General features: G+C 43.3%; 1 protein-coding gene across 1 annotated transcript in view; it reads left to right on the top strand.

The window, feature by feature from the left end:
- LOC137355955 (deleted in malignant brain tumors 1 protein-like) overlaps positions 1-22,300 on the top strand; it is a 44,650-nt gene extending 22,350 nt beyond the window's left edge. The window contains exons 6-19 of the mRNA XM_068021655.1: positions 459-713; positions 3,861-4,175; positions 5,121-5,435; positions 8,378-8,692; positions 9,792-10,109; positions 10,193-10,249; positions 10,330-10,647; positions 10,800-10,841; positions 11,239-11,349; positions 13,336-13,443; positions 14,642-14,752; positions 19,871-20,002; positions 21,697-21,853; positions 22,124-22,300. Of these exons, the coding sequence (XP_067877756.1) occupies positions 459-713; positions 3,861-4,175; positions 5,121-5,435; positions 8,378-8,692; positions 9,792-10,109; positions 10,193-10,249; positions 10,330-10,647; positions 10,800-10,841; positions 11,239-11,349; positions 13,336-13,443; positions 14,642-14,752; positions 19,871-20,002; positions 21,697-21,821 (2,522 nt within the window). The 3' untranslated portion in view covers positions 21,822-21,853; positions 22,124-22,300. The remainder of the gene's footprint in view (positions 1-458; positions 714-3,860; positions 4,176-5,120; positions 5,436-8,377; positions 8,693-9,791; positions 10,110-10,192; positions 10,250-10,329; positions 10,648-10,799; positions 10,842-11,238; positions 11,350-13,335; positions 13,444-14,641; positions 14,753-19,870; positions 20,003-21,696; positions 21,854-22,123) is intronic.
- Positions 22,301-26,492: the final 4,192 nt, after the last annotated feature.

Here is a 26,492-nt window from a genome sequence, read left to right as displayed (position 1 = left end):
TCTGATTACTTCGTAACTCACAATTCAGTCTAAGACTTCTCATTATTTGGTATGCTGGAGCTTGGTCTGTGCGCGTGAGTTAAACACATAACCTGTCCACAATAAATAGACATGTCCTCTTGCTTGCGTCATTTTGATTTAAATTCATCAATCTTTGACATTCTAGGTGACGATTATGTTGTAGTACCTGAACTCAATTTTCAAATGAAAACCAGAAAATGGGCGAAATTATCTTTAAAAATAATTTACAATTTACATTGCCACGCGATAGAAATTGATGACGTAATTACTTTCCCTCACATGCGACATGTGGATACAATATGGTCACAATGTTTAGGGCTCTTTCAGCTGACTATAAATAAACAGAGAAATCGGATAATTGATCAGATGACAGAAACTCCAACCAACTTTTAATATCAAGCGCCTTAAAATGCTCACTGCTAACATATAATTCCCAGGAAATGTCAAACCGAGACTGATGAATGGAAACAGTCCCTGTGCGGGCAGAGTGGAGATTTACTGGAACGGAACCTGGGGCACAGTTTGTGGTCATGGGTCCTGGTCGTTACCGAATGCGGAAGTTGTCTGTAGGGAGCTCGGTTGTGGCTCTGGAGTAGCAGCGCCGCTTGATGCTCACTTTGGCGAAGGGTCAGGGCCTGTTATCGGTCCGCCTGGCTGCGGACACCAGAGTGACGTTGGCGTAATCTGTTCAGGTACAAACTTGATAGTAATGGAAACAAAGTAGTTACCTACAAATATTGTGCTGCCACCTCTGATAGACAGTGACAGGTTACAAACATTCCCAGCTTGATAAATGTGAAGTTTGTTAAAACAGCGTTTCATGTTACATTTCTTCACTTTCGTGGTGAATGTGCTGAATGTTCGGCTCAAAACTAACAAGTGCGCGAGGACTAGATGGCATTTATTCAGAGGTGATAAAGAGGATATTGGGACTGCTGACTGTCTTTGTGATGTATTTGGTTCACTAAACCCCTGGGAATTGCCAGATATCTGTGAGGCTGAGATAGATTGGAATCGGAAATTGACAGGTCAAACATTACATCAGTAATTGGCAGGTAAGACAGTAAATGTGAATTCAAATAGGAAGTAGTTTAGATACAGACTTGACACATTCCCACTCGGGGCAAAGGAAGGCAGTCCGAAACCAGAGATTCCCGGATGACTAAAGAGATGGAGTTTAAAATGAAGCAGAAACAGGAGCGTATCATAAAGGTCACGTTCGGAGTTCAGTGGCAATTCAATCTGAATACAAAAACTACAGGGAGAACTGAATAGGGAAGTAAAAGGGTCATACAGAGTTTGGAAGAATAGATTAGTGTACAACATAAAAATGAACCCACATGTAAATTTATAAACATGTAAACAGTAGAAAAGGTAGCCAACAGAAGTAAGAGATGAGGGGTGCACCCTGCAACTACAGATCACTGAGTCTAACGACACTGAAGGAGAAAATTGTGGAGACCAATCCGGTTGAAAAATCATTGTCATTTGGAAGAATATGTGTTATTAAATTAAAGTCTGTATTGATCAGTTAAAGGTAAATTGCTTTTAATTAACTTGATTTTCGTGGGCAGAATGAGGAGAGTTAATGTAAATGAAATGATAAAAATTTACAGGTATTGCAGAAACATCGAGAGCAGAGGGTGTACGTGCATTTCTCTTTGACTGTGGAAAAAAACAGGAATGTTGTTAAAAGGCATAGGAGTTCATGGACATTATTAATAGAGTTAAAAAAGGGATGCTATGGTGAACACTTATAAAAGAATGATAAGGCAGGAGCATCGTCTCAAATTTTAGAGAGAACATTTTAGGAACTACATCAAGTCCGAGGAGCGTGCAGAGGCGATTTTCCAGAGTATTATGTTTAGGCGGGGATTGCAGTTCTGTGGGGAGTCAAGAGAATCTGGACCTCTTCCCCTTAGAGCAGAAAATGTTAAGGGAAGATTTGGTATCGTTGTTCAGCATCATAAAGAGTTTGTTAGAGTAACAAACATTGTATTGTTCCAGTGAACAAAGGATCAGTAATGAGCAGAAATAGATTTGAGGTGATTCACTACAGATCCTGAAGTGACATCAGGGAATAAAATCTGCAGCGAGCTCTTCTGATCTGGATTACACTGCTGGAAATGGTTGTGGAAACAAATTTAAAAATAGCTATCACATTCAAAAGGAAATTGAATAAATAGTTGAAGTGGAATAATTTCAACGCTGTGAAGAGAAAAGGAGAGGGATTATTTGCATTGCTCTTTCAAAGAGCCAACACAGACATAATAGGCCGAATGGCCTCCTTCTGTGCTGTATCATTCTCTGATTCTATTAAAGTTTAAAATGTGCCGTTGAATTTTTGAGGAAGTTCCTAACAAGGAGGATAAGTCAGTGTCTTCTGATGCTATACATATGGACTTCCAAGAGGCAATTGATAAGGTTCCACCTAAAGGATCATTGGCAGAATTATATATAGTGCACGGGATTAAAGGTAACCTTGTAACGTGGGTTGGTAATTTGTGAAAAGGTAAGACACAGGGATTGCGGATAAAGTGAATAACTGATTGGAAGGGTGAGACAAGTAATGTTCTTCAGAGATCTGTATGCGGTCTTAGCTTTTCATCATATTAACTGATGATTGAAGGGATACAGAGTCATACGACCAGGTTCACCCATATAAATAAGTTAGGAAGCACAATATGTTGTGTAGATGCAATTATAAAGTTACAATGGGGCACAGACAGATCAAATGAGTGGTCGGGTCTGCGGTAGGCGGAGGTCAATGCGGGAAGTATGAAGGCATACATGATGGATCAGAAAAAAATAACTGAAATATTTTCCTAATGCTGTGATTCGAGTAACTATAGAGGAGCAAATGAGTTTGGGTGTTCAGGGATAAAAGGGTTGAATTGTGAGGGCAAGTTTGAAACATTTAGATTGTTTACCCCTGAGTTTCGAAAGTTGACGGTTATGCAATTGGAAAGATAAAGCGATAACAGAATTCGATGAGTAGAGACCAAGAAACTATTTCCTGTGGTTTCGGAATCCAGAACATGGAGAACAATCTTCAATCGGAGCGAGGCCATTCAGAGGTGAAATTAGGAAGCACATTTACATTAAAAAAAGAAATTGCGGAAGTCATGCATTTCCTTCCCCAAAAGGCAGCTGTAAATTTTGAGGCTGAGATCGTTTGGTTCTTATTAGGAAAAGGTATCAACAGATATAGAGTAAAGGCAGGAAAATGGAGCTGAGGACCGTTCAGTCATGACCTAATTGAGTGGAGGGACAGCTTCAAGGCAGAATTGTTGATTTCTGTAACTTTGTTCCAGGTAGTAGTAATAGGAGTAATGGTAACTGTAATAGTAGCAGTAATAGTAACAGCAACAGTTGCAGTAATAGCAGTACCAGCAATTCTGGAGCTAACAGGAGTAGAAGCAGCAATAGTATTAACAGCAGTAATAGAAGGCGTGCAATAGTAGCAGTAGTAAAATAATAAAACATATTAGCAGTGATACAGGTAATAGTAGAAGTTGTGATTTTGCGAGCAGTAGCTGTCTTCTTTGGGCCTCCTTATCTCGAGAGACAATGGATAAGCGCCTGGAGGTGGTCAGTGGTTTGTGAAGCAGCGCCTGGAGTGGCTAGAAAGGCCAATTCTGGAGTGACAGGCTAGTAGTAGCTGCAGAAGTAGTAATAATCACAGTACTGATATTAATAGCTATTGCTCCAATTCAGCTGTAACCAGATAAAATGTGAATCCGCCTAAAATTATTTTCAGTGTAACTAGGCTAATTGCGGCATTATTGGTATTTGTTAATATAATTATTGTTATTATTATTATAATTATTATTAATTAGATCACAAAGCACTCAGACTGGTATCTGAAGGTAACCGATGCTCCGGCCGGGTGGAAGTGCTATACAGAGAGCACTGGGGGACGCTGTGTGATGATTATTTTGGTTTAGAAGACGCCAACGTGGTCTGTCAGCACCTTCAGTGCGGCACAGCAACCGCAACCCCCGGAAGAGCTCACTTTGGGAAAGGAGCCGGTCCAGTGTGGAAGGAGAACTACAGGTGCTGGGGGAATGAGACCCACTTCTGGGATTGTCCTGTTTCATCCTGGAATCAGTTAAGCTGCTCACATGAAAATGACGCCAGTGTTATCTGTTCAGGTGAGTCATCTCAGACTATTGAACTGAAACGAAACTGAACTGAGTTGTTTTTGTCAGCCGATTTATTTTCAAGTTAGTTAGCACTAAACTAAGAGGTATCAAGGCACAACATGTTTAACAAATGAATGTCTCTTGTATCTCTATTCTCTGAATTCAGAGCCTTATTCAGAGTTCGCTATCCGAGCAGTTGGCAGAAACGCTCAAACAGTAAAACGGGGACCATGATATACAATGGGAATGCTGCACCTCTATTTCTTTTTTTATGTGTTCATTCACGGGATATGGGTGATGTTGGTAGGACTAATTATATTCCCTACCCATAATTACCCTTGAAAAGGTGCTGGTCAGCTGTCTTCTTGAATGGCTGCTGTCTGTATAGTGCTCCTCCAGGGCTGCACAGAAGGGAGTTCTGGTACTTTCACCCTGCCACAATGAACATGTGAACATAGGAAATAGCAGCAGCAGTAGGCCATTCGGCCGCTTGAACCTGTTCTGTCATTCAAAAAGATGCCCATCAACTGCTTGGCATATAGCAGTGTCGACAAATCAAAAGTACTTCATTACTGTGAAATGCACTGGGACGTCATGGGAAATGTTCTGTCAATTCAAACCTGTCTGTTTCTCCCCGGATTGGATAAGATGATCTGTGAACAATGAGAATCCATTTGAAAGCCCTGCTCCTGTCTTCCATCACGGCACATTCAGAGCAGTCTGGGCCATTCGCCCGCAGTTCACTTTAAGTTCTTTCCCCAGAATAGCCTGTGGAAGTTGCTCAGTATCTCTCTAAAATCGATTCACTTAGAAAAGGTAATGGTGAAGAGCAACTGTCTGCATAACAGAAACTTTAATTATTAAAATTGCTAATAACTAACCGAGTGTGAGGCAGTATATGATGGGATAGTTTGGCTTCAGTTTAACCCGTCCTCAATGTATTTCTTGTTGCAGATGAACATTGGTCACTAAGACTGACTAACGGGGGAAGCCGCTGTGATGGGCGAGTGGAGATTTACTACAAGGGCAGCTGGGGGAGATTGCAGGACAGACTCTGGAACCTGAATGATGCTAACGTGGTCTGTACACAGCTGGGCTGTGGTGAAGCGACAGCTGTTTATAATTATTCAAAGTACGGAAAGAGTGAAGGGCCCGTCTGGGTGAATGATGTCGGATGTGAAGGAAATGAATCGCAGCTCCAGAACTGCAGCTTATTCACATTGAATTCGTCTCTGACTGATAGTATGGATGTAGGGGTCCTGTGCTCAGGTGAACTAATAGCTCACTACTTTTACAGAGCCAATAAAATGGAATTTCTATTCTACTGACAAAGTGCTAATATAGGTCACTCTCCAAGGCGTCTCTTAAACCAATCATTATACTGAGAGGATGAGTGCAGAGAAAAATGACACAGCCAGAACTGAACAACAATGAGGATTTTCATTTTTATTGCGCCTATAACAAACATCAATATGTAAAGGCACTTTACAGGAATGCAACAGATGGAAAATTTACATAGAACCAAACAAGAAGACAGTAAAACGAGTGACTGAAACTGGGTCACAGGCGTAGATTTCAGGAGGGCGACTTCTAAGTGGAAAAGCAGAGATGTTTAGGGATGGATTTCCGATCTTATGTCCAAAACAACTAAAGGAAAGGATGCCAATTGTGGGTGGGGATAGTGGATGATGGACAAACAGCCAGAATGGAGTAAAGTAGAGGCCATGGAATGTTTAGAGTGGGAGGCGGTTATGGTGATAGGATGAGGGGTGAGAGATCCTAGAGGTATTTAAACATGATGATGATATTGTGGAGGGGAAACCAAGTAGATCAGGAACATAGGATCAGGAATATGCTATTCAGCCCTTTGAGCCTCCTCCGCCCTTCTAGATAATGGCTGATCGTCTACCTCAAAGCCATATTCCCACACTATCCCCATATCTCTTGATGTCATTAACAACTAGAAATCTATCGATTTCTGTCTTGAGCTTATTCAGTGACTGAGCTTCCAACTCCCTCTGAGGCAGAGAATTCCAAAGATTCAATACCGTCTGAGTGAAGAAGTTCCTCCTCATCTCAGTACGAAATGAGCTGCTCTTTATTCTGAGATTGTGTCCCCTGGTTCTAGACACCGCATCCTTTCTGCATCAACCGTGTCTATCCCTTTAAGTATTTTGTAAGTTTCTGTGAGATCGCCTCTCATTCTTCTAAACTCCAGCGAGTAAAGGCCCAGTCTCCTCAATTATTCCTCATTGGACAGTCCCACCATCCCAGGAATCAGTATGGTGAGCCTTCGTAACACTCCCTCTATGGCAAGTATATCCTTCCTCAGACAGGGGGACCAGAACTGCACACAATATCCTAGGTGGTGCCCCACTAATGCTCTACATAATTGAAGTAAGACTTCTTTGCTCCTGTATTCAAATTCTCTTGTGATAAAGTCGAACAGTCTGTTTGCCTTGCTGAATGCTTTTTGTACCTGCATGTTAGCTCTCAGTGACTTATGAACAATGACACCCAGGTTCCTTTGTGCATCAACACTTTCCAATCTCTTACCATTTAAGAAATACTCTGCCCCTCCGTTCCTCCTTTCAAAGTGGATAACCTCACACTTATCCACATTGTATTCCATCTGCCATGTCCTTGCCCATTGACGAAGACTGTCCAAATCCCCTTGAAGATTCTTTGCATCCTCCTCAAGACTCACATTCACACCAAGTTTTGTGTCATCTGCAAACTTCGAAATATTACAATTGGTCCCCAAATCATTGATATAGACTGTGAGAAGCTGGGGCTCAAGCACTGATCCTTGTGGTAACCCACTGGTTACCGACTGCCGATCTGACAATGACCCAGTTATTCGTGCTCTATGTTTACTGCCTGTTACTCAATTCTCAATCCATGCTCGTACATTATACCCAATCCCACGTGATTTTCTTTTGCTTGGTAACGTCCTATGCGGGACTTTACCAAAAGCCTTCTGACAGTCCAAATTCATTTGTTCTCCCTCATCCACTCTGCCAGTAGCATCATCAAAACACTCCAACAAGTTTGTCAAACATGATTTCCCCGTCACAAATCCTTGTTGACTCTGCCCAATCAGAACATTATTTTCGAAGTGCCCAGTAATCACATCCTTTATAATAGATTCTAGTATTTTCCCTACGGCCTACATCAGGCTAACAGGTCTGTAGTTCCCCGTTTTCTCTCTCCTTTCTTAAACAACGACCACCGAGTTGCTGGTGAGTGGGACCTTCTGCTGTTCTGGTAAAGAGATTTAGGTGAATTGAAGTTTATGGAGGGTGTAGGATGTGAGGCCAGCCAGCAGAGCATTGGAACAATCCATTCTGGAGGGAACAATGGCACAGATGAGCCTCTCAAAATTAAATGGGTTGAAATAATGGCGAAATTGAACAATGATACGGAGGTGGAAGTCTTTCTGACGGATGCCATATGGCATTGCAACTTCAGGGAGAAGGAACGGGAGAGAGAGTATGATGTCCCGAAGGAAATTGCTCTCTTGAAGAGCTAGTGCAGACACGATCGGTCAAATGGCCGTGCTGTAACTATTATTTGATTCTGTGATATAATGATGTAAGTACGCTAATACACTGCACATTGGAACTTACATCAGCACAACAGCCAAAAGTCTGTCAGCACCTGCATGCTGCATACTGGAAGACAGATGTTCTGGGTTTGTAAGTGTGTACTTTGCATTGTGCAGTCTGAGCAGGAAGTGACAAGTATGCTTGTGAATTAGTAAAATGTGGAGGGATCTGGTGAAATTAACGCAAGCCTGAAGATAAATGAAATGGGAGGTGAAAGTAAATATCAAACAAAAGTAAAGAATATGGGTAAGTCAAACGACAGGGAACAAATCCCCTTATCGAAATGACGATAAAATCCCCGTATAGCATGAGTGGAACGTTTAATGAGAACTAATTCATTAGGCGGTATAACAACGTGCACAGCATTCAGCACAAAATGGTGGGTGCGGATGACATAGTTCGTCGGAGACAGAAATATCTGAAACATTTCTAAGTTGTACATTCTTTGTAATAGGTACGTGTAGAACAGATTGGATACTTTCTTTTACCTAGCACATTTGAAAGTCAGATTTTAATTTAGTTGGAGAATAAACAATGCGTTGGATTGAGTGATGAGATGAATGTGTATTGAAAGTATAATCCTCCTGTATTGTCGTCCATCAGCCCACATACAGTTAAGGTTGTCTGACGGTGGAAGCCCGTGTGCTGGCCGAGTGGAAATTTATTACAATGGGACATGGGGCTCTGTTTGTGATGATTCCTGGGATCTGGCGGACGCTGACGTAGTTTGTAAGCAGCTGGGTTGTGGGAATGCAGTGGACCTGGCACTTCCTGCTTCTTGTGGACCAGGCTCAGGGCCAGTTTGGTTGGATGAGCTGAATTGTTCCGGTAGCGAATCATTTCTCTGGGAATGTCACTCAGCATCGTGGGGTAATCAGGACTGTTCTCATAAAGAGGATGTGAGGATCATGTGTTCAGGTAAGGATACTCACAATGTCCTCATTTTCTGATTTTCTGCAGTGTTGTACATCTGACTTCACACGGAAGATATTACATAGAATTGCTTACAATTTACAGCAATAATTTGGCCATTCGGCTCAAAGGTCTATGTGGGGTTTATGCTGCACACGAGTATCACCCCACATTACTGCATCTACCACGATCTGCGCATGCTCCTATTTCTTCCTCCCTCATGTACTGATCGAGCTTCACCTTAAAGGCAACTGTGATATTCGTCTCAACTATTGATTCTGATCTAACCACTGCCTAGGTAAAAACAGAAGATTTTTCTGAATTTCCTATTGGATTTATGAATGACTATCTTACATTTATGTTCCTTAGCTTTGGTCTCTGACACTTTATATGTGATTAGTGTCTCTATAGCCAATAATCTCTTTGCTCCGATACATCATTTGCGCTCTTAATTGCCTTTTTATTCTTCCTTGCAACCTCCACTACCTTCAACTTCTCTGTATTAAAGTTAAGTTTCCAATTGCACGCCCATTCTGTTTTCTTGTATTCTGCCACACTCTTCATTAGTATTAACTATGCTCCGCATCACTGTACATTTTGAAATCGCACTTTCAATTACGAAATCCAAATCATTGATGCAAATGTTGATCAGCAGTGACACCAGAACCAATCCCTGTGGAACAGCACTTCCCACCTTTGCCATTCTGGATAACTGACTTTAACCCTGACGATATGTTTTGTAGCCTGTTTTCAATCCATTCTTCTACTGATCCTGTGACCTCCGTCATGATTCCACTCTGTAGTACCTTTTCGAAGGCCTTTTGAAAATCCACGCACTTTTAAAAAATTGCATTATTCCTGTCTATTCTTTCCGTAACTTCTTCAAAGAATTCAATACGGTTGATCAAGCGTGACCTTTCCTTTTGTAATTCATGTCGAATATTCTTTATTACAAATTTGAATTGCAGATGTTTTCTATTAGCTTTCTGTAACAATTACTGGCAATCAGTAAAGACAACTGGTGCAGCATGTGCTGAGCTGTGCAGTATGAAGATACAACGAATTATCAGTCTAACCATCTGGATATTTCTTGTGTCATTGACAGAGCACAAAGAGCTGCGGCTGGTGAATGGGAAGCATCGATGTGAGGGGAGAGTGGAAGTGTTCTACAATAGCACCTGGGGAACAGTGTGCTTGGATAAACTTGATCCACTTGATGCTGAAGTGATCTGTCAACAGTTGCAGTGTGGTCTCTTAAAATCTATCGATTATGAGACAAAGTCATTCGGAGAAGGATCCGGACCCATTTGGCTCAATGAAATTGAGTGTATTTCACACGAGTCGACCCTTTGGCAGTGCCAATCAGACCCGTGGGGTGAAAACAAATGTGAACACAGGGATGATGCTGGTGTTGTTTGTACAGGTAACACAACAAACCTCTCAATGTGAGAGTGTCATTTCAAACATTGATATATTATACAGTCAGCATGTTTCTTTTCTCAACAGAAGCAAAAATAACTAAGGAGCAGCCCCAAAGATCAAAGGACTGCATGCGAGAATCAGGTGTGTGCTCCTCTTCATTATGCAAACTATCTAACTTGTCTTACACTACATCAATAATAGTCATTGATTCTCTTTGACAGATCCGGCACAATGGTTGCGACTGTTTGGAGGTAACAACAACTGCTCCGGGAGAGTGGAGATATTGTGCAATAACATATGGGGCACGGTGTGTGATGACTCCTGGGATTTAATCGATGCCAATGTTGTCTGCAGACAGCTGGGTTGTGGCCCCGCTTTATTGGCCCCAGGAGGGGCTACCTTTTCCCAGGGTGACGGTGTTATCTGGCTGGATAAGGTGAAGTGCACTGGAAGCGAGTCTTCCCTGTCTGACTGTCCTTCCTCATCGCCTGCTCAATCTGACTGTGACCACAAGGAAGATGCCAGTGTGATTTGTTCTGGTGAGGATGCCACGGTTCAGCGAGTGGGTTTAGGGTTCCTTATTCTGTTAAATTGACTCGTCGGTTCAGGAAATTAAGAACAGTATTTATCGTTTTAATGTGAAGTGCTGAAATTTCATCTTCCTGAACTTTTTGTACAATATATTCCACAGGGGTCGATGTGTTACCAATTGCTTTCCCGGACATATCTTCAGGTACTTACTATTATTAGTATTCGAGCTGGCATTAGGGTTTGCATTAGCAGAATGGTATTGTTGCCATTTTCTGAAGGTAATATGAGCGCTTTCGCACTGACATGAACATGTTTTATTTTCTTTACCTTATATTTCAAAGTGTTTGTTTGAAATTCCTTTAATTCAAGTTTCTGGTTGTACCTGAACTGTCCTGTACTCATCAGAAACATGGGGGCACTGTCTCTGCAATTTAGACTGGCTCACACTTTCCTCTGGTGCAATGTGCACCACACAGACTGGGGAATGTTCGGCTGAGTCATTACTCGGAAGCAGTGGATATAATTATTAATTACTTATTGTAACTATTTTCTCATGCAAGACAGACTGTGTTGAACCTTTCTGTATTGTTGTCATTAAGAACAGGGATATAAAACTACTTCCATCCTAGTTGCGGTCTGCTTCGGAGTCCTGCTAATCTGTGTGTTGATTGCACTGATGGCAGTTATACAGAAAAAGTCAACCAGAAGAGGTGAGGCTCATATCTTACCACAGAACCAACACTAGATCCCTGATATTGTATCATATCCCTTTGCAAGACTCTAGTTCATTGTAGCTTTCTATGGAATGTCAAGCGGCCTTGTTAGAAATACATTGTCATATTTTTTGCTGATTTTCTACATTCAATGCACTCCGGAATTTGTAAACTGTGACATTTAAAATGGAGAGTTGTTTGACGTGTTCACATTCACGGTGAGAGTTCATCACTTAGTATATGAAGAATATTGAAAGAATTTACTTGTTGTAACAATGGATCAGGAAGTTTAATTGAACATTTTGCTTCCTGCATTCAGCTATTTATCCGACTGTTAATCTTCCTTCATCCATTGTTCATCAATTCCAGCCTTTTATATTCTGGCTCTGGCCATCCAATCTCGATCTGTATAACCGTGTTCTGTCCGTTATCTTGAGAGCTGTTACTTTTATAGGACCAGAGGTGATTCTACATTACAAAACAATGCTTCCATTCATATTTCACCCATCCAACTCACTCCAGGTTTATTGTAAGAAATGGGACTTTTAATAAATGAAATTTCTCATAATAATATTGTGTTCTTATAGAAATAGCTCTCTCTCTCTATTATTACGAAAGTTTCTACAGCTGGGATACCACAGGCCTGTTATCTCTGCCAAGGCACGACCCGCACAGAAAAAAGATTCCTAAAGATAATAAGATGGAGGCTTTTACCATCTCTAGACAAGTACCTGGTAGAAATCTGCAAACTATACCAAGCACGAGATAAGGTGAAAGGTGACTTTGGGGATCAGAGTGTTGGAAAAGGGGGAGATGACCACCCGACATCCCAGGTACATCTCCTGTATTCATTGGTTAAAAGCTTTGGAATAAGTGATTGACATAGGGTGATCTACCAGACCCCCCAAGGTAAAATATATCGATGGATGCTCAGAAGAGCAGATACAGCATCCCCCTTCTGGCAGACGATGGACAGTTTCATGGCAGCTCGGCTAAATGGAAGTGCTGAAAACAGAGAGAAAGAGAGAGAGAGAGAGACTGACTGCCCTTGCAGCTGCAGAGAGTGGCAACAAAATTATCTGCCATGGATAGTATACTTCTTCTGTCTATTTAGCTTATGTATCGTATCTAAACTGTAGCTTCTTCATAAGCTTGATATTTCAAAATTACTTTTTGTTTCTGGACCACGTTTGTTGGGTAAACTGTGAATCCCGAACCTAAATCCTACACTATGTACATGAGTCTTTTCTCACAGTGACGGAACACACCACAGGGCGGCACAGTGGTGCAGTGGTTAGCACCGCAGCCCCACAGCTCCAGGGACCCGGGTTCGATTCTGGACAATGCCTGTGTGGAGTTTGCAGGTTCTCCCTGTGTCTGGGTTTTCTCCTGGTGCTCCGGTTTCCTCTCACAAGCCAAAAGATTGGCCATTATAAATTGTCACTAGTAAAGGTAGGTGGTAGGGAACTATAGGGACAGGTGGGGATGTTTGGTAGGAATATGGGATTAGTGTAGGATTAGTATAAATGGGTGGTTGATGGTCGGCACAGACTCGGTGGGCCGAAGGGCCTGTTTCAGTGCTGTATCTCTAATCTAATCTAATCTAATACCAAAGAACAATCGGTTCCTTGCTCATACTTACAACTGATACTGTCACAGAATCAGACAACTTAATCCAGCTTCTCTTCAGCTGAATTCCACTTGCGGGCCCAGAACCCAGTAATCAGTTGGAATTTGTTTCGCCTGATACCTGGCGTTTTCCTCTTTCCCTCATTTATCCCCAGTCTGTGGCAGGTGAATACATGAGTATGCAGAAAAACAGACGCATAGACATACACGAACAAACCTATTCCTTATTCACAATACCTGGCTTTGTCTCCTACTATCACCATCTCGGTGATGTGGATGTGTTTGCAGATAATTTACTGTTACACGCTCCTAGGTTGGACCAAAACGGTAATCTACCCACCCTCCTTCCGACAGGTTCTGTCAGGAGCGGCAAGGGTTCACGGGCTGGTTTGTACCAAGCAATTTATGAAGAGATTGTGAATATTCCACCAGGCAAGGATTCCTCTCAGATCCGGCGTTCAGGTCTGTGTTTTATATTTTATGCCGAATTTTCACTGGACAAATGTCACTTCCCTTTAAATACCCCATTTAAAGAGTCAGTTTATTGACTGACCGCTGTCAGAAATTCGCTCACTATCTATCTCCATGTGAAGGAGTCCTATCACAGTGCGAAAGTCTTTATATCTGTGTGTATAGTAAGACGAGCAATGGGTGTGGGAAGATTCCCAACGGTTGGTATTGCTTCAAGAACGTGTAACTAGCAACGAAAATCGTTGTTTCATTTTCCCTTCCGGCTGCACACGGACTGCCTCAGATACCTGAACCCCTGAATAATAAACACATCGGTTCTTCATATTATTTTTTATGTCATAGTATCTCAAAGAGCAACGGAAAGTCATAAATCGACTGAAACTCTCTTCAATCTTTCATTTATCGTCACATCTTTGATAGCATTTTCTGTGTCTGCTGCCGTTGCAGTCTCTGTCACTATCATTTCATTATATTCTCTTTAAGCTGGACCATAAATAATCACTGCTCCCATGAGGAGAGAGTCACATTCTCTCAGATTTTATTTCTCTAGGGGACTGGATTTCTGGATCAGAACACGTTCCCATCAGGAACACTTTACCTGAAATCTGTGGCTTCTACAAAAACTTATTCTAACACTTTGAACATTAATCTACAAATTCTGCTTCACCATACTGGAGCAACAACACTACCGAATCAATAAAAGTTTTGTCTTGCGCTAAATTTGGGGAGCGATTCAACCATTGAGATAAATTTCTCGGTTTAAAGCAAAACGCATCCAGAAGAATAAATCCGATATTCGTCTCCTTGCTCTCCTTTCTGGCCCTTTTAGAGTCACCGACGGCCGTTTGAGACTCTGAAAGGAAGACAGACAGGGACAGGGTGGACAGATACTGGATTACGAAACTATCCTAACCGCCTATGTTTTGCACTATTATCTCTGCTCTGATATCTGAAATCTGACTCACCAGCTGTATTGAGTATTGTTCGGACTGCTCGCTGGCTGATCCAACATTTATGGTCCATCCCTCGTTGCTCTTGAACCACTGCAGTCCCTGTGATGAATGAAGTTCCACATTCCTGTCTGATACAAAGTCCCAGGACATTGTCACCAGATGATGACAATATTATGTTATCTACTCGAACGTCCCAATTAATTTCTCCAATAACCATCCATGTTTGTGTTTAACAGTTTCTGATTCCATTGAGTCCCTCAATCAGATTGAATATTACACCAGCCACAGTTTGGGTGACACGGATCCTGGATCAGAAAATCCTGACGGCAACTCCTCCAGTATTCAGGGTGGGTACATTTTTACTTGTTACCATCACGCTGTCTGCTTTCTAAAATCAACAGCAAACTACATCAGAACTTACATGCCATAAAATGATGATGCCGAAGACGCGTAGATTTGCCTACTAATCTCAATGAAAAAAAGTGAGAAATAATTTGGACTTTTACAACATAATACCTATTGCCCCCAGTATTATAATGGAATGAAACATTCAATTCATTATGTTTTCTGACACTGTTGTCTGGGTGGTCAAATGTGAAAATTGTGCACATGTTTGATGGGTGATTCAAAGGGATATATGTGACTTTAAAACGGAGGGCAGAATTTTGTCACAGCAATGGCGAAAGACTGGGAGGCAAACTTCCGGTTGATAACGGTGCAAAGGAAACCCGACGTCTTTACAACACTAGGTGATATTCCCGGAGTCGGCCAAGCTGGTGGGTGCAGGCCGCACTCTAAGGCGGCGGGCAGGTAACTGAGCATTTAAAAGAGGAAAATCATGGCAAACTTCCAAGCTATTCACAGCTTTATGAACGGTGCTTGAGAACAATGGAGTTTCAGAGACTCGCCACCAATAAGGAGGCGCAACAGACGACCATTAGACATACGAATTAAAAACAGAAGTAGGCCACTCGGCCCTTCGAATTTCTCTGCCATTTAATAAGTTCATGGCGAAACTGATTATTCCACATCTACCTACCTGCCTAACATTTCACCCCCTTGCTTATCAAGAAACTATTTACCTCTGCCTTAAAAATATTCAAAGACTCCACTTGCAGCACGTTTTGAGGAAAATAATTCCAAATACTCACAACCCTCTGAGAGAAAGATATTCTCCTCATCACTGTCTTAAATTGGCAGCCCCTTATTTTTAAACAGTGACCCCTAGTTCTAGATTCTCCAACAAGGGTAAACATCCTTTCCATATCCACCCTGTCAAGACCCCTCAGGATCGTGTATGTTTCAATCAAGTTGGCTCTTACTCTTCTAAATTCCAGTGGATACAAGCCTAGCCTGTCCAGTCTTTCCTCCTAATATAGTCCACCCTTTCCAGGTATCAGTCTAATAAATATTAACCGTACTGCCTCCAAACGCATTGACAACCTTCAATGAATAAGGAGATCATTTCTATACACAGTACTCCAGATGTGGTCTCACCAATGCTATGTATAACTGAAGCACAACCTCCCTACTTTTGTATTCAATTCCACTAGTGATAAGCAATAACATTCTATTATCTTTTCTAATTACGTGCTGAACCTGCATACTAACCTTTTGTGATTCAAGCATTAGGACACTCAGATCTCCCTGCATCTCAGAGCTCTGCAATCTCTCACCATTTAGACAATATGCTTCTTTTTTATTATTGCCGCCAAAGTGGACAATTGCTCACTTTCCCCCATTATACTCCATTTGCCAGGTCTTTTCCCACTCACCTAACCTATCGATATATATTTATACCCCCATTGTGTCCCATTCGTAAGTTACTTTCCTACCAATCTTTGTGTCATCAGAAAATTTCGCAACCATACCTTCTGTCCCTTCATCTAATTCATTTATATAAATTGCAAAAGTTGAGCCCAAAGTACTGAACCCTTTGGCACACCTTTCGTTACATCTTGCCAATCAGAAAATTAGCCATTTATACCTACTCTGTTTCCTGTTAGCTAGCCCATCTTCTATCCATGCTACTATGTTACCCCCGATACCACGAGCTTTTATTTTAAGCTATAACCTTTTATGTGGCACCTTATCAAATGCCTTCGGGAAAACTAAGTACAGTACATCCACCAGTTTCACTTTATCCACAGTAACTACCTCAAAGAATGCCAATAAGTTGGTTAAACACGATTCCCTTTTTACAAAACCATCTTAACTCTGCCTGCTAACCTTGATTTTTTCTAATTGCTGTACTATAATGGCTTTAATAAAAGCTGCAAACATTTTCTCTATGATATATGTTAAGCTAACTGGCCTGTAGTTTGCCGTTTTCTGTCTCCCTCCCTTTTTGAACAAAGGAGTTACATTCAATTGTACTTCTTTCAATCTAGTATACTGTATTCGCTGCTCACAGTGTGGTCTCCTCTACATTGGGGAGACCAAGCACAGACTGGGTGACCACTTTGCGGAACATCTCCGCTCAGTCTGCAAGCAGGACCCTGAGCTTCTGGTTGCTTGCCATTTCAACACTCCCCCCTGCTCTCATGCTCACATCTCTGTCCTGGGATTGCTGCAGTGTTCCAGTGAACATCAACGCAAGCTCGAGGAACAGCATCTCATCTACAGATTAGGCATACTACAGCCTGCCGGACTGAACATTGAGTTGAATAATTTCAGAGCATGACAGCCCCCCATTTTACTTTCATTTTTAGTTATTTTTTCTTCTTTTTTTTAACATTCTTTTTTTACATTTATTTCATTTCATCTTCGTTTGTTCAGTTTGCTTACCCACTGTTTTTTTCAGGTTCTTTTTTCAGGTTTGCACTTGCTGCTGTTCAATATTCAGAGTATTTACACCTAATCTGTACTAATGCTTTGTCTTTCAACACACCATTAACATATTGTTTGCCTTTGCTCCGTGACCTTTTGGTCAGCTATGTGGCCTGGTCCAATCTGCACCTTCTCCTTTGTTATCTCTTGCCCCACCCGCACCTCACTTGCTTGTAATCTGTGACTTTTCTAATATTTGTCAGTTCCGAAGAAGGGTCACTGACCCGAAACGTTAACTCTGCTTCTCTTTCCACAGATGCTGCCGGACCTGCTGAGTGATTCCAGCATTTCTTGTTTTAGTTACATTCACTATTTTACAATCTAATGGAACCTTCCCTGAAACTAGGCAATTTTGGAAAATTAAAACTAACTCATCAACTATCTCAGTAGCCACTTCTTTCAACATCCCAGGATGAAGTCCACCAGGACCCGGGGACTTGTCATCCCGCAGCTCCAACAATTTGTTGAGTACCACTTCCCTGGTGATTGTAATTTTCTTGAGTTCCTTTCTCCCTTCCATTTCCTGACTTCCAGCTAATACTGGGATGTTACTTGCTTCCTTAATAATAAAAACGATGCAAAATATCTGTCCAATTTATTTGCCATCTCCTTCGTATCCATTATTAATTCCCCAGGCTCACTTTCTATCGGACCAACGCTCTCTTTGTTTTCACTTTTCTTGTTTAAATTTCTATACAAACTCTTACTAACTGACTTTATATTTCTGGACAGCTTTCTCTCGTACTCTAACATTCTCTTCATTGTTAATATTTAAGTCATTCTTTGCTGTTTTTTATCTTCTGTCTAATCGTCTGCCCTGCTTCCCATCTTTGCACAATTATAAGTTTGATCTTTATGTTTGATACTCTCTTTAACTGTTTTAGTTAACCACAGAATTTTTATTTCTCGTTGAAATGTATCTATTCTGTGTATTCTGAAATATCCCCTTAAATATCTGCCAGTGCATCTCTACTGACCTATCCCTTAACCTATTTTGCCAGTTCCGCTTTAGTTGGCTCTGCTTCCATGCTCTCAGTTAAGTTTAAAATACTAGTCTTGGGCTCACATGTCTGTCCCTCAAATTGAATGTAAAATTCAGTCGTATTATGATCGCTGCTACCTCTCTCAGTAAAAGGTCAGTTCTGGCTGCAATCAGCATCGTGGCAGTGTCGTGATGGTATAGAGACATACTGAACCATAGTATGGACAATCTGGAGACTGACCAAACAAGGCAAACACAACGGAGGTATTCAGGTGGAGTGTCCACTCTGACTTGGAACTTATGGATAATGAGTAAAAAGGAAGGAGTCCTTAAGAAATGAGTGCATCAATTTACAATAGGTCTCATCCACTCCGGTTTTGAGGCCTCCCATTGTGGAGGAGCATCAAAGTTGGAGAGAACTGCAGTCTCTGGCAGTTGGGCTGCAGCACCCAGAGAGGGACAAGGATCATGAGGCTGGAAGAGAATGTGGATGAGCAGGGCGTTCAGAGACACCCAGAGAGCGACACGGATCATGAGGCTGGAAGAGAGTGTGGATGACCAGGGCACACAGTAGCACCAGAGAGGGACAAGGATCATGAGACTTGACGAGACTGTGGATGAACAAGGCGCACAGCAGCATGCAACATGCTTCTTTAGTGCAGAAGATGTTAGTCAGTAGAGAGGAGTTACCATCAGAGACTCTACTTCCTGCAAATGTCGGAGCAGCAGTGTCACTGAAGACAGTGCCTCTCAAGGGTGGAGGTCACTGAGCTGTGCATTATGATGGAGGAGGATCTGAATCCAATGAATGGTGGCACCTCTTCTCCAATTTTATTTTCATCCTTTGTGGCATTTGATGCTGCGCGTTTAAGGTTAGGCCCTGCACTCACCTTGCCATATTACATCAGGGAATTGACCCGGGTCCGACACTGCACTCACCTTGCCATACTACATCAAGGCATTGACCCGGGTCCTACACTGCACTCACCTTGCCATACTACATCAGGACATTGATGCGGGTCCTACACAGCACACACCTTGCCATACTACATCAGGACATTGATCCTGTTCTTGCACCGTACTCACCTTGCCATACAACATCAGGGCATTGATCCCGTTGTTGCACTGCAGTCACCTTGCCATGCGAGTTCAGGCCATTGTAATCCTGTTCCTGCACTGCAGCATCTTGCATGGGACCACCTCACGGCTGTTCACCTCCTCCTGAATCTCCTGCCATGCCCTCTTTGCCTACTTAGCCAGCCTCCTACACCCAACACGAGGGAAATGCACTTCTCTTCTTGCCCTTGCTGCCTGGAGGGGGACTTCCAGGTAGGCATGAGAAAACCTGGGCGCCACCCTTGCTCTGGCTGCTGCCATATGCTAAACACACCAGTTGTCAGTCCTACCACCCAATGTCTTTTAGAGATCCTGTCTTTCAATCCATTGCTGGCTGTCTTTTTAAGTATGGTACGGGCCTAGGAAGTCTCATCTAACGCGCCAACACATGGTCCTACTATTCCCCAGTCTCTAATCTCACTACACCTGAAGATCACTGTGTACCTTGGCCGGATCGGGTAGATTGATTTCTAATAATATAATTCTAAGTATTCAGTGTTACCTTCTGATTCGAGTGAAAATCATTATTTCCACTCAGGTCTTGTTCCGGGTGATTATGATGATGTTGAGACTGGAGCCATTGACGCTCAGACTGATCACTTGTTGCGAGACAGTGGGCCTGATGATCTCTTCACACTGACAAGTTCCAGCGGTGATCTCTCCAATCTTGGTGAGTTCAACTCACAGTCACCAGCTCTCTGCCATTACTTTGAATTTCTTTCCAATCAGAGATGTCGTGGTTGACTTAAATTCATGCTGTGTTTGAAGGAAATTAGTTGAAACGAGGTTTGATTTATTTGAGAAAATGCGTCCTGATGTTACCCAGTGCGTGATATCTCTCTTGTTAACACTCCCACTGAAAATCATTCAAGTGTTCAATCTGAACACCCTGATTCAGGGATAGCCGATCCACTTCATCTGCTCTCATCCTGCAGTAAAACACAGCATGCAGAATGGAGCTGGAAAACATTCAGCGGTCAAGAAATTCCGTTCCCCTTTTACATTATTGAGATTTACATAGATGACTGCACTGAAATCCCTTCCAGTATAATCATTAATCCATAATCTTTCTTTCCACAGTAGATAGTTCTCAGACCCTCACTGAACCCGCCAAAAGTATAATCATTAATTTACAATCATTCTTTCCACAGGGTACAGCTCTCAGACCCGCACTGAATCCGCTTTCAGTCCAATCATTAATCCAGAATCTTTGAATGCACAGTATACAGCTCTCAGACACTTATTGATGCCGCTTTCAGTCCAACCATTAATTCATAGTTTGGAAACTTTTGGAGAAAATTCTGAAGGAGAGAATCTATCTCCACTTGGAGCGACAAATTTGATTAGCAATAGACAGCATGGCTTTGTCAGAGGGAGGCCCTGCCTAACAAATGTAATTGAATTTTTTGAAGCGAGAACCGAAATGCACATGGGATACAGGGTAACTTGATAAGGTGGATTCAAAATCGGCTTAGCTGTGAGAGACAGAGCGTGATGAAAGATGACTGTTTTAGTGACTGGAAACCAGTGTCCAGTGGCGTACCACAGGGTTCTGTGCTGGGTCCCCTATTGTTTGTCATTTATATTAACGACATAGGTGACGATGTGGGGGGTAGGATCGCTAAGTTCGTGGATGACACAAAGATTGGCCGAGTGGTTAACAGTCAGGTTGAGTGTCTTGGGTTACAGGAAGATATAGATGGGATGGTCAAATGGGCAGAAAAGCGGCAGATGGAATTTAACGCTGAAAATTGTGAGGTGATACACTTTGGAAGGAGTAATGTGACACGGAAGTATTCAATGAATTGCCCGACTCTGGGAAGTTCCGATGAACAAAGGGACCAGGGCGTGTTTGTCTATAGATCTCTGAAGGCAGAAGGGCAGGTTAATAGGGTGGTGAAAAAGGCATATGGGACACTTGCCTTTATCAATCGAGACATAGATTACAAATGCAGGCAGGTCATGTTGGAGTTGTATAGATCTTTGGCAAGGCTACAGCTGGAGTACTGTGTGCAATTCTGGTCGCCACATTATAGGAAGGATGTGATTGCATTGGAGGGGGTGCAGAGGCGATTCAACAGGATGTTGCCTGGGATGGAACATTTAAGCTATGAAGAGAGGTTGATCGTCTTGGGTTGTTTTCGCTGGAGCAGAGAAGACTGAGGGGTGACCTGATTGAGGTGTACAGGATTATGAGGGGCATGGACAGGGTGGTGGGAGCAGCTGTTCCCCTTCGTTGAAGAGTCAGTAACGAGGGAACACAAGTTTGAGGTGAGGGGCATTCTTTCCACAGGGTACAGCTCTCAGACCTGCACTGAACCCGCTTTCAGTCCAACCATTAATCCATAATCATTCTTTCCGCAGTATACATCACTCAGACCCGCACTGACCCCGGTTTGCCGGGTCCCTCCATTCCTGAAAAGAATGAGGATGTTCACTGTGACACGTTCACAATGCCAGACATTCCGCCGCCGATGGGCAGTGACTGATTGGTTCAGCATGTCACGTCTACTTCAACACGGTAAGACCAATGCTTTATTATTTGTTCCATTAATTTATGCTGGCAGTGTGCAGTCCCGGCTGGCTCTGATAGCAATATGATAATGAGTGGTGTTTTCAACTATCAGTGACTACAAAGTATCAGAGAGAACATTCTGTGTATTTACTATTGAAATAGAATGTTTATTGAAACGGGAATATTCTGATAGAAAACATATACTGTATTTGATTTGTTTGTTTTGGTGGTGCGCATTGTTTCAACCCTCTCAAGGTAGTTTTGTTTTCCTTTCAGGTAAAAATCAGCCTCACATCCTGTGTATGATGTCTGTAGTCGGATCAGAGACTGGTGGAAAATATTCTGAGTTAGATCGGAGACTTTTCCAACAGTGTGAACATGCTGAATGTGCTTTGCTTCACCATTTAAAGATTACTTTATTTTAATCAATCATCATATTACTGTGTGTTGAAATAGCTGGATTTGACTTTTCTCCATATTTTGTCTGAAAGTGTGTGTTTTCTGCTTAATTAAGTACAAAACAGAATTGATTTCGGATCATTTCTCTGTCTATGCTAATACTGAGATACATTGATCTGCATGGAATAACCAAGTCTTCTAGTGATTAAAAGCATTGTTTATTAATAAAGAGTTTATATAAAGTTGGCTGTGTAATATGCATCACTTTTCCATATCCTGCTAAAGAATATGTCAGGCAACAAATATACGGTCTGTCTCTTTTATCTGCATTTATTGTAACTGCTTCCTCCACTGCTATATGCTCGATGTGGAAAAATTACTGCAGTTTGTAATGTAAGTGTTAATGTACAATGGAAATAACGTTGAAATAATAATAAAGAATGTATTCAATGTTTTAGTTGGAATTTGTGCCTTTGTCAATATTAATGCCGATATTATGGTTCAAGTACTAAACATACACTAATTCCGAGATACAATACAATGTTGTATCACTGCGCTACATTATCCCTGAGGATTCCGGTGTATGGCGGGAGAGCAATGTGTTTTTTGCAATTTAATTCGAAATATTTCAGTTAGTCTTCAGCAGAGCGCAATTGTTACTCAGTCGGGGGAACGACGACACCGTGCATTATTCTCCGGCTGCGTTTGCTGACAACGCTACCAGTAGGTGGTGCTGCAGTGGCACAAGCTCACTTCCCCGCTGTCTCCCCGTTTCCCCCACCCCCGCTCTCTCCCCCTTTCCCCCACACCGGCTCTCTACCTTTTCTCCCACCCTCTCCCCACTTTCCCCACCCTCTCCCTTTCCCCCACCCCCGCTCTCTCCCCCTTTCCCCACCCCGCTCTCTCCCCACCCCCACCCTCTCCCCACATCCTCCAACCCGCTCTCTCCCCCTTTCCCCCACCACCGCTCTCTCCCCCTTTCCCGCACCCCACCCTCTCCCCACTTCCCCCACCTCGCTCTCGCCACGCTTCCTTCACCCCCGCTATATCCCCCCATGCTGCACACCGATCTCTCCCCCTTTCCCCCACCCCTTCCCCCTTCCCCCACCCGCCGTTCCCCCATCCCCACACCCTTTCCCAATTCCCCCACCCCCCGTTCCACCCCCTTCCCTCAACCCCCGCTTCACCCCCTTCCACCGCTCCCCCACCTTCTCCCACCCCCCGTTCCCACTTCCCCCAACCCCCGTTCCCCCACCCACCCTTCCCCCACCCCCCGTAACCCCTTCCCTTCCTTCCCACACCACCACCGTTCCCCCCTTAACCCCCTTCCCCCACACCCCGTACCCGCCCTCCCCCACACACCGTTCCCCCACCCCCGTTCCCCACCTTCTCCCACCTTTCGTTACCACCTTCCCCCACCCCCGTTACCCCTTCCCCCAACTCCCGTTCCCCACCCCACGTTCCCCCACTTCCACATCCCCCTTCCCCCACCCCCGTTCCCCTGCCATCCCCCAACACCCGATCCCCCAAACTTCGTTCTCCCACGTTGACCCCCCTGCTCCCCTTTCCCCCACCACCTCTCCCCCTTACTAAACCCCCGCTTCCCCCTTCCCCCACCCCGCGTTCCCCCCTTTCCCCCACTCTCGCTCCCCCTTCTCCCACCCCCGTTACCCCTCTTCCCCCACCCCTGTTCCCCCTTCCCGCAACGCCCTGGATTGTTTGAATTCAATCACAGCACTATATATATCTCATCAGAACAGGGACTTAGCTTTTTTTCTCGAAATCTATTTCTGCAATGTTGCTAGTGCTGTTGGGGGGAGGTGGAGTGAGGGGTGCTTTCAACTAATTTGAAAGGGGGATGGGATACAGAGTGGAGGTACAGTAAGGGGTGATGCACAATCAAGTATAGAAGCAAAACAGAGTCAGTCTGGAAGGTAGAGCAAATATAGACCTGTTAAGGCACAAATGAAAGATGCAAGGCTGGATTGCATCGATATCAATGCTCCGAGTCTTACTAGTAAGGAGATGAATTCAGGGCATTGATTAGCACATGGGATTATGATATTATTGCTATCACAGAGCCAAGGTTGAGGGAGGGGCAGGACTGGTAGCTCAATATTCCCGGGTATAGAATGTTCAGGCGTGACAGGGGAAGGGATACAAGAGGAGGTACCATTGCACAGTTGATCAACTAGTCAATTACTGTAGTAATGAGGGATGATATCAAATAACAAAGAACAGTAAAGCACAGGAACAGGCCATTCGGCCCTCCAAGCCTGTGCCGATCTTGACTGCTTTCTAAACCAAAACCTTCTGCACTTCCAGAGTCCATATCCCTTTGTTCCCTTCCTATTCATATATTTGCCAAGATGCCTCTTAAATGTCGCTATCGTATCTGCTTCCACCAACTCCCCCGGCAGCAAGTTCCAGGCACTCACCACCCTCTGTGTAAAAAACGTGCCTCGCACATCACCGCTAAACTTTGCCCCTCGCACCTTAAACCTATGTCCCCTCGTAACTGACTCTTGCACTCTTGCAGAAAGCTTCAGAATATCCACTCTGTCCATTCCACTCATAACTTTGTAAACCTCTGTCATTGCGCCCCTCCACCTCCTTCATACCAGTGAAAGTAATCCGAGTTTATCCAACCTCTCCTCATTGCTAATGTCCTCCAGACCAGGCAACATCCTTGTAAACTTCTTCTGTACCCTCCCCAAAGCCTCCAAGTCCTTCTGGTAGTGTGGCGACCAGAATTGCATGCAATATTCCAAGTGTGACCTAACTAAGGTTCTGTATAGCTGCAGCATGACTTGACAATTTTTATGCTCAGTGACCCGAACGATGAAGGCAAGCATGCCGTATGCCTTCGTGACTACCTTATCCACCTACGTTGCCACTTTCAGTGATCTGTGGACCTGTACTCCCAGATCTCTCTGCCTGTCAATACTCCTAAGGGTTCTGTCATTGACTGTATACTTCCCACCTGTATTGCACCTTCCAAAAGGCATTACCTCACATTTGTTCGGATTAAACGTCATCTGCCATTTCTCTGCCAAAGTCTCCAACCGATCTATATCCTGCTGTATCGTCTGACAATCCTCATCAATATCCGCAACTCCACCAACCTTTGTGTCGTCTGCAACCTTATTAATCAGACCAGCTACATTTTCCTCCAAATCATTTATATATACTACAAACAGCAAAGGTCTCAGCACTGATTCCTGCAGAACACCACTAGTCACAGCTCTCCATTCATAAAAGCACCTTTCACTGCTACCCTCTGTCTTCTATGACCGAGCTAGTTCTGTATCCAAAGAACAAAGAACAAAGAAAATTACAGCACAGCAACAGTCCCTTCGGCCCTCCAAGCCTACGCCGATCCAGATCCTCTATCTAAACCTGTCGCCTATTTTCTAAGTGTCTGTGTCTCTTTACTTCCTGCCCATTCATGCATCTGTCTGGATACATCTTAAAAGATGCTATCATGCCCGCGTCTACCACCTCCGCTGGCAAAGCCTTCCATGCACCCACCACCCTCTGCGTAAAGAAATTTCCACGCATATCCCCCCTAAACTTTTCCCCTTTCACTTTGAACTCATTTCCCCTTGTAATTGAATCCCCCACTCTGGGAAAAAGCTTCTTGCTATCCACTCTGTCCATACCTCTCATGATTTTGTACACCTCAATCAGGTCCGCCTCAACCTCCGTCTTTCTAATGAAAATAATCCTAATCTACTCAACCTCTCTTCATAGCTAGCACCGTCCATACCAGGGTGGATCTCCTCTGCAACCTCTCCAAAGCATCCACATCATTTTGGTAATGTGGCGAACAGAACAGCACGCAGTATTCTAAATGTGGCCGAACCAAAGTCCTATACAACTGTAACATGACCTGCCAACTCTTGTACTCAATACCCCGTCCAATGAAGGAAAGCATGCCGTATGCCTTCTTGACCACTCTATTGACCTGCGTTGCCAACTTCAGGGAACAATGGACCTGAACACCCAAATCTCTCGGTCCATCAATTTTCCCCAGGACTTTTCCATTTACTGTATAGTTCACTCTTGAATTGGATCTTCCAAAATGCATCACCTCGCATTTGTCCTGATTGAACTCCATCTGCCATTTCTCTGCCCAACTCTCCAGTCCATCTATATTTTGCTGTATTCTCTGACAGTCCCCTTCAGTATCTGCTACTCCACCAATCTTAGTGTCGTCTGCAAACTTGCTAATCAGACCACCTAT

The sequence above is a fragment of the Heterodontus francisci genome, chromosome 44 (assembly GCF_036365525.1).
Source record: "Heterodontus francisci isolate sHetFra1 chromosome 44, sHetFra1.hap1, whole genome shotgun sequence".
Taxonomy (NCBI): domain Eukaryota; kingdom Metazoa; phylum Chordata; class Chondrichthyes; order Heterodontiformes; family Heterodontidae; genus Heterodontus; species Heterodontus francisci.
Note: the sequence above shows the minus strand (reverse complement) of the source record. Positions and strands in the feature narration are given on the sequence as shown.